The sequence below is a fragment of the Pygocentrus nattereri genome, chromosome 17 (genome assembly GCF_015220715.1).
Source record: "Pygocentrus nattereri isolate fPygNat1 chromosome 17, fPygNat1.pri, whole genome shotgun sequence".
In the NCBI taxonomy this organism is placed as follows: domain Eukaryota; kingdom Metazoa; phylum Chordata; class Actinopteri; order Characiformes; family Serrasalmidae; genus Pygocentrus; species Pygocentrus nattereri.
The window spans coordinates 26,274,947-26,283,998 of NC_051227.1; the positions used below are offsets into that span (position 1 = coordinate 26,274,947).

Here is a 9,052-nt window from a genome sequence, read left to right on the forward strand (position 1 = left end):
TACCAAGCATCACTAAAAGAGCAGTCTGGTACTAAAACTTTTAACTTTAGTGGGAGTAGATGGATCTTAACTGCTGTAGGCTGAATAGGTGGACAATGCACTCTGAAACTTGTAATAATAATTACACACTCTAAAACTCTTTTCCTACCAAAAAACATATTTTAAAAAATGTGTTTCCTATGATATGAGCCCTTTAAATGTCTAGCATTTTCCACATCTGAGAATGGGATAAAGGAGGGATAAAGGGAAGGATATGGAAACTGTGTGCCAATGTGGTAATCTAATATTTAAAAAAAAAAAAAAAAAAGCATATCTGCCCATGCCCATACAAATACGCATATAATAAGCATTTATAAAATGATCTGTGGCTCTGATGACAAAGACAGGTCTACAAATTCTACACCATCCATGTGGGTTAGCATTACAGAGAAATGTAACACTTGCTTATATGCTTAAAAAAGTAGGAAAGATATTTTAGCACAGTAGCCCAGTGACACCTGAATGTTGTTCTTTCAGAGTACAATAAGTACGTCCTCAAATATCAGTCTGAAATATCAGCCACATCTACCCATCTGTCTGATGCTGATATATATATATATATATATATATATTTTTTTTTTTTTTTAACCAAATATATCCTAATCCCGATATGATTCCAGTATCATTTCGCATACCTAGAGGGGATTTGGGAAAAGGGCCATATGCTGGTAACAGACCTACTGTTGTAACTATTTGTAGCACAAGACCAGGTCACGTTGTCCTACTGAGTCGTGAGACTGGTTCTCATGTTACTGGGTAGCTATTAAAACTGGTACAGATGCTCGTTTCCTCAAGCAGATCAAACACAAGATGATTAAGAAGACTGGACAGCACTTAACTTGAAAACTTCACAGATCAGACTATATGGCAAGTGATAACAATCCAAAATAACCACAAAATTTAAAACTAAATAAAGCCAGTATTTGTAATACATTTAAGCATATTTAAATATATTTTAAGTATATCTTAAAATTTAAGTATATCTTTACAAAAAACATCTACAGGACCCACATACTTAACAACTTTTTTTTTGTATGGACATCTCATACATCTTTGCATGCCACTCCCTCATTACATTATGCCTTAATACACTTTAAAAGTACCCAAAAAGAATGAGTACACACAAAAAAACCCATAAAAATCTAAAATATTGGTTGAACCCTAAGCTAAGGACAGCTCTTAAATGTTTCGGAAATGTTTCAGCCTCTGAAAAGAAAAGCTCAGTCTTAACGACTAAAGAGCACTTCCTTTCCTCCCTTATTCAGACAGAACTCCTGCCAAAAAAGGCCTGTATTGGAAACAGCTCTGAGGTCCCCCAAGAGCAGGAATGCCTGTAATAAAAGCCCTTTAACATGTCTGCCAGTGCATCTCGGGCCTCTGCTGAAGGACTGAATGGTGGAGCCAGAGCATAGTTCATTAATAAACTAGAGACAAGCAAGGCTGAGCAGCCCTCATTCTGCAAGCCAAACTTCAAACAAAGGGTTTCAGCAAAGGTCTGGGCTGTTAAATAAAGAAGAACCTTCAGCAGACAGATCTCAGGACTGTGAGTGTATTTGAACTCAAGTGAGATTAGACAGACTCATTTAATTCTGTTCAGTTACATTTCACAGAGAAATTGCAAAACCATTTTACATTTCCTGAATGGTAATGCTGTATAGTAACTATTTAGAAAAGCACTGAAACTCACCTTTCAGCACGTATAACACCACTCAGATATGGGTGGTCCCACGGCATTAAGTCCTACAGAACAGAGGATGAACAGAATCTCACCCCACTGAAATATACTTGAGTCAGCTGCTTTCATTATGTCATCAAAATGAGGTGCCAGTTCTGCTTACTTACTGCATTTCTGGGATTAAATTTAGTCTTCATATCTTTCATCATTTCAAAGTCCTTTTCAGTCCTAGAGAATGAAAATGCATTTGTCAGACTAACAATAGCAAAAGTATGAGTAGTCTGAATACAGTTAGTACATAATGACACCTAGTGGAATTAGAGCGTAATGACATCTACTAGTTTTAGAGGCATCATTTAAATGAGCTCTTACCAACACAAATCATGTTTAAAGTGTATCTGATTCTCAGTTACATTTAACATTTGTAAGCCTGCTAAGACAAAGACCTCTCATTTTTGTCTATACATTCTTAATGAAAGAAACTGATAAGACATTTGTACTGACTCAATTTATACATTTAACATTAAACTTCTAAAAGTTTTGGGTGCAGATAAAACCAATAAATACAACTTTCATGGCATCATGATCACAAAATGTATCTATGTTTTTCACATAATGTAAAGAGGACCAAAGTTAAATGGGAAACTCTACCTGTCTTTGAGCTTGTCTGTCAGAAGCTGTAGGAAGTTCATGACTGTATCTGTGAGGAGGAAAAAAAATCAAAGAGAATTAGTAAGGAATCAAAACGTACAACCAGAGTTCAAATTACATCACTGCACATTATACAGAATTTCTGCTTGATCTAAATCACAGGAAACTTCTTCAGGACTGTGAAGAGAATAATCTTTTAAAATAACGGCTTTACCTGGGCTTTTGGCCATTGTTCCTTTCAATGCCCTATGTGAGTACGACTGATATCCAACCAGCCTAGCCAGTTTATTTCTACATGATAACAGTTCTTCTAGAGTGTGCATCATTTCTCCATTTGAGTACAGGAAAATCCTGTAGGCAACTTCCCGAACCTGAAACGATAAAGACTCTTTCTTTAAGAGTTTTGTTGCTGTCTGCAACAAATCAGGTTAATTCTTAGATTGGTAGACTTCAGCTTCTAGATCATCTCTCTTGCGAGTGAATATATGAGGTTAACATGCCAACCTAAAACCATGCCAAGCTATGGCATAGATGTTGCAAGTCTCTAGAACTGAACTGGAAGGAAGGAACATAATTCTTCCATAATATATTCCTTCAATTGGTGTTTTGATGTTTGTGGTTGACAGCACTGTTTAACAGGTCAGTCCAAAATCATCCCTTCTAGTTCAACTGGGTTGAGATCTGGTGACTGTGAAGGTCTAAGCATAATATTTACATCATTTTGATACTCATCAAATCATTCAGTGACTCCTCATGCCCTGTGGATAGGGGTATTGTCATCCTAGAATAAACTACTCCCAAGATGGAAATGTTTCATTATAGTATAAAGGTGATCAGTCAGAATATCTTTGTATGGATTTCAAGTGACCCTACCACAGCATATCAAAGCCAGCAGACACCCTATCTGTAGAGCTCAAGCATTCAGGCCTCCACTATTCTCTTGACGCACAGCGCACATGCCCACTTGTGAAGAAAATGGTGAAGCATGACTCGTCTGATGGTTTTACTTTTTCCCCACATCTTTGTAGACCAGTACCTAAAGTTTCTGCGGCACAGAACTCTTAAAGTATAATAAGTTGTTCTTGCTCTGTAACCATACTACTGAAGTCAGCTGGACCTGCTCAGTATTTTCATACATGTCACAGAATAGTGACAGGAGGTTAACTGCTCAAATGTGTAATGAGGTACAGTTTAGAAGCAACAGTACTCATGTTTCTAATCATGCTTTTCCTTTAATCTGTCACCTGTCTGCATGCTGGACATTTACTGGGTGCCTCAAGCATTTTGGACACTCCAAAGGAGACTTGGTCATCGGTCTGGCAGAACCTCCTAAATATGCCATTTTTCTCCCAACAGAAAAAAACTTAGGTTTAACATTTTCCTCTACTTTGCAATTTGCCATACATTGTCAAGGGTCTTATTTCAAGTTTCGCTAAATCCCTGAAAGGATGCTTTTAACTACAACACAGACAATTGTGGGGGGCTTACCAGATCATCTGGTGCATCGGCATGCAATCCTCCAATCTGAACATAGTTCCCTTCATTGATGAAATGCTGGTGAATGTGATGAGGAAGAGCTCTTTTATCTATCCTGTTTGGCATATGGCAGCCCATTAGAAACTTATTACTGAGATCCAAGAGTCGAACATTCAAGTTGACCACCTCCTTCCTCTATGAAAAATAAGGCCAAGATGAGGAATACAAATTTGAGTACATAAAATGTTTGAGTTAATCTAACCTGTAGATGATTACTCATCCAACACTGCTTTTAGTAAAAATCTAACCAAATCAAAAGAAATTGACCTGTTTTTCATCCAGATGGATCCCACTTATCTCGAAATCAAACATGAACAGCTCAGCCACTCTCCTTTACAGAAGACAAGTAAGCAAAAAATACCGTAAGTGAAATAAACTTTTTACAGAGAAAAAAATCCACAACATAATTTGGGTTTTTGTAACAACCAAAGCCATAATAATAATAATACTAATAATACTAATAATAATAAACATTGCTTGATATCTGCTTCTTTATGACTGGTTTATCAATTTAAATTTAACTGATCAGGTCACTAATGCTTATCAAATATATGTTCTGTGATCCAAGTGTCAAAATCAAAAGCACTGCTTCCCTATTATTTTATTGCAACAGCAACTTGTGCTGCAAGAATGATATGAATGTCTGTCAAGAGTCAGACCTGAAACAGAAATATTATGCAGACAGTATTTTTATAGTTTTCTAGCAGACTGATGTGCTGCTAGAAAAGAGCAAAACATGCTCTGATGTTGTAGTCGACTGTTTGGTGCAGACCATCATAAAAATATGCTTCCACCAGCAGCAAACTGAACCAGGGTTTGCTCATGGACCACAGTTTAATTGTTTGGTGTGCACCTGAGTAAGGGTGGAGATTCACACCTGACAAAATGATCCAAACTAAAGGAGTTCAACAGGTCTGTGCAAAACAAGCTAGGTGTGAAACCACCCTATGGCCTATAGCTAGGGGCAGATTACAATGTCCACTCATCCAAGAGAAACTTTACATACTATATAGTTTTGTGACAGCTACACTATTTCTCATTTTTCAAGAACATAAAATAAAAGGCAAAGGAAAATATGGCACTACAAAATAAATAAATAAATAAAAAAGAACAACTTTGCTAGAGATCTTTCATCAAACATCAACTTCTGCAACCAGTATAAATAGCACATACTTTTTGAAATTTTGACAATATGTTTTAGAACAGCAATTAGCTTAGAACTGAAATTTTGAAGAGGGGAGAAGACACAAACACATCAGTGAATTAAAGAGTTTAAGACACACCGTGTTTCAGGATCCAGCTTAGCCATTATCTCTTCATTGTCCAACAGGTTCTTTAAACTCTTACACAACTCCACATTTGTGTTAAGCCTGTTGTACAAACAGATCAAAAGTTCTCAACAAACATGATTTCTCCAAATTTCAGAATAAGTGAAACTGATCAAAACAGTTATACTTCTCCACTGTGGTGCCAATATTAATGCAAGTCTTTTCTGCAGCTTCTCGATACAGTGGATCTGGGTGTGCCACTTTGATAAAGTCAGCCTATTAAAACAACAAGATATTTTCAACAAAGTAATACCCTCTTTATAAGGGCTGGGCAATTCAGTTAGCAAAAGGAAATGACATATTCAGTTGCTGTCGCTAATGCAAGAGTGAAACAAGCAGCTTTACCAAATCTGCTACTCTGCATAAACTGTCAGAGAGTTTGTCGAACGTCTCCACGGTCACAGCACCGGGCGAACTGCTGCAGGCCTTCTCCACTAGCTGATCAGTCTCCAGCAGGGCTCTCTCCTGGATCACATCAAACCCCTCTGTGGAGCTCAGCTCAGGAACACCAAACAACCCCTATATGTCAATACAAAAGGAAAATGTTGGACCAGAGTGGAATGGAAAAGCCTGACAGTTTGCACTGATATTTGGAAGAGGCACCAAAGCACAACCACACAGTAAGAGATAAATGGAGAACCTGCTGTTATTTTAGCAATAGAAATCTAGTGCCATAGTTAAGCTGGCAGCCCTGAGTTTTCTAAGATGCTGCAGCTAGTATAGGTTACTGCTGTGTAGTAAAGCTCTGTGGACACTATTATGAGCATCTTCCTGCTCCTTTAATGGTTAAACAAATGTTTCTAAATTCAGGATGAGTTTTGGTTATTGAGCAATAATAGTTCATATATTTTCGGAAAGTGAGCAATACATGTCATTGGATATTTTGGTTCTTCAAGGGTTCTTTAGGATAGTATAGTTACCTACCACATTTTTCCTGAACAAGTCGGATCTCCTGACCGCCTGCGCGTTGAAAGCAGCTCCAACGGGTGACCAGGTGGTGACCTTCCTACACAGCCTTAGCGTTACTGCGCTCCTGGCCCTCAGCAGTCGCAGCAAAGGGTTATAAGCTGACATGGCTGACCCACCCCAATGTGTACCGTCAAAGCGGTGAAGATTCAAAGTTAACACAAAGCGGAGTTACTAGCTAGCGCACGGCTGAATGGGGGGCATGGGTAAGTTAGCTTCCAGGCTCTGGGTACATATAAACACGCCTCGACTCATGAAGCAGCACTTTCCATAGTTTAACTAAGCACTCTGAAGTCAGCATTCCCTCTTCATTATCAGAGGTTTCTTGTCTCTGCACGCTGTCCTTTAGTCAGTGGTGATAGTTTAAAGATTATTCATCGAGATGGCAGCCACAGCACACGGGTTAGGATAGTCTTCTTCACGGAGTTTCAGAGCAAAATGAAAACACCGCACTGGTACACATCGCCACCTAGTGATCTCCACTTTCCCCCTCCTCATTATCTCAGCCTTCTGCTGCTACCACAGGACAGCGAGAGGAGGCCTGGCCGTCCAGGGGAGGACTGAAGCTACATTCAGTACAAGACAGTAGAATATTTAATCGCAATTATTAAAAACCGAAAAGAAAACATTAAGAGGAATTATAGGCGAATAGGCAGTGCAAATTAGGTCAAATAAAGAATGAACCACAAAAACATCCGTGGAGTCTCTCATATTCTGATTCATAACTATATGTGGATCCTACTGAAAAAAACATAAAAACCATTAAGTGTTTCTGTTTGGTTCCTAATGCTTTTGTAAGGTGTTTTGGCTTTTTATTGGGTTGATATCACAAAGTTCTTCTTTCGGGTGCTCCCTTCAGGGGTCGCCACAGCAGATCATCTGCCTCCATCTTGCCCTATCCACTGCCTCCTCTAATTTTACACCAACCATCTCCATGTCCACCTTCACTACATCCATAAACCTTCTCTGAGGTCTACCTCTTCTCCTTCTACCCGGCAGCTCCATCTCCAACATTCTTTGACCAATATATCCACTGTTCCTCCTCAACACATGTCCAAACCATCTCAACCTGGCCTCTCTGACTTTATCTCCAAACTGCTCCACCTTCACTGTCCCTCTGATCTGCTCATTTCTAATCTTGTCCATCCTTGTCACTCCCAACGAAAATCTCAGCATTTTCATCTCCGCCACCTCCAGCTCAGCCTCCTGTCTTTTAGACAGAGCCACAGTCTCCAAACCATACATCATAGCAGGACGCACTACTGTCTTGTAAACCCAACCTGTGGTGCATATGAACTGACCACATTCAAAATTACACCATTTGATATCACAAAGTTAAAGACCCTAATTGTTTAACAGATGACCAATAGCTGATTCCTAAGTCAGTTGTGGGCTGGAGGTTAGGGAACCAGCCTTTGTGACCTGAAGGTGACCGGTTCGATCACCTGAGCCTACAGAACGTGACTGAGGTGCCCTTGAGCAAAGCACCTAACCTTTAACTGCACTGCACCCCCACTCCCACCAGCGCTGTGGAGAGGGCTGCCCCACCACTCTGTGCCCCTAGTGTGTATGTGAGTATATGGGTACATATGGGTTAAATGTGGAGACAAATTTCCCCATTGTGGAATTAATAAAGGGTAACTTAATGCATTTGATGGTTTCCTAGTGGGATCTAAAGGTGTTCTACAGGAAAATAGTGGTCTCTATAGGAAATTCCTTTTAGAAAGCAAAACCAAATCATTAGTGTAACGAGGAGCGAGGAGGCGGACGCACACGCTGAGATAAGCGAGATTTATTAGGGGCAAATCCAGGGTCGTGGTCATAACAGTCCAGGGTCAATGAGCCGACACGTACAGAACGGGAGATAGACATGACAACAACCAGAGCGATCAGCAAACAGACATCAAACAAAGACCAGGTACAAAGATACAAAGATACAAAGACTGGCAAACGCAAGGGGCAAACACAGGGCTTAAATACGCGTAACAACGAGGGACAGGTGAAAACAATCAGGGGCGGAGTTACGAAACCAAAACATGAGCACATGGACAGCACTGGGAGGAGCCAACCGTGACAATTAGGTTTTAATCATAATGGTTTTTAATTGTCCATTTTCAGCTAGAGTATTTGACATGTATTAACATATAACTCTTGTTCTAGATATTATACATTTATTTGTTCACTCACCTTTCAGACATATGTGCATGCTTATATTTAGCATATAAGTTCAAAATGCAGAGGTGGACAGTAACTAAGTAAATGTAATTCATTACTGTACTTAAGTCGTTTTTTCGTGTATCGTGTAGCGACTTTGTTCTGAGCTTGTTTTGACCTGTTGGTCATACCGACCCAGTGCAGCAAACGGTTCAACATCAGTGCAGCAGTGTAAAAATTTGGGAGCACATGCGTCACCTAAATGATGAACTAACCTAACTTTGTGTAAATAGACCACAATATAGAAATATGTCCACACATGCAGTCGTGACTGGCGTGTTTCTTTTTTTCTGAATTTATACAAACACTTTCATTTTATACTAAATTAGTTTCGGTTAGTTTATGTTTATGAACAGAGGCCTACAGATCAACATAGTAAAGGAAAACGTCTTTGTGATCCTGAGTTTAAAGCCAGTTTTCTGTGTTTTGTGCTTATGATGATTTTAATAGACGTCAGCATCACTAATTAATGACGTTCTATTAAAAGACTGGTTTACCAAGAGAGACACTGGAGGATTTTCACCTGAAATGAGTTCATGAAGCCAGTCTTGTTATAAAAATGATAACAGGACATCAGAGCCATAATTAATCTTTTAGTACTTTTACTTTCAATACTTAAGTACATTTGAAGCCAAATACTTTT

At 39.1% G+C, this 9,052-nt stretch overlaps 1 protein-coding gene across 1 annotated transcript in view; it reads right to left on the bottom strand.

The window, feature by feature from the left end:
- mipepa (mitochondrial intermediate peptidase a) overlaps positions 1–6,303 on the bottom strand; it is a 30,527-nt gene extending 24,224 nt beyond the window's left edge. Inside the window, exons 1-10 of the mRNA XM_037546533.1 lie at positions 6,154–6,303; positions 5,575–5,748; positions 5,357–5,445; positions 5,185–5,271; positions 4,169–4,232; positions 3,854–4,036; positions 2,580–2,736; positions 2,366–2,414; positions 1,882–1,942; positions 1,727–1,779 (exon numbers count right to left, since the gene is read on the bottom strand). Coding sequence (XP_037402430.1) covers positions 1,727–1,779; positions 1,882–1,942; positions 2,366–2,414; positions 2,580–2,736; positions 3,854–4,036; positions 4,169–4,232; positions 5,185–5,271; positions 5,357–5,445; positions 5,575–5,748; positions 6,154–6,303 — 1,067 coding nt within the window. The remainder of the gene's footprint in view (positions 1–1,726; positions 1,780–1,881; positions 1,943–2,365; positions 2,415–2,579; positions 2,737–3,853; positions 4,037–4,168; positions 4,233–5,184; positions 5,272–5,356; positions 5,446–5,574; positions 5,749–6,153) is intronic.
- Between the last annotated feature and the right edge of the window lie 2,749 nt (positions 6,304–9,052).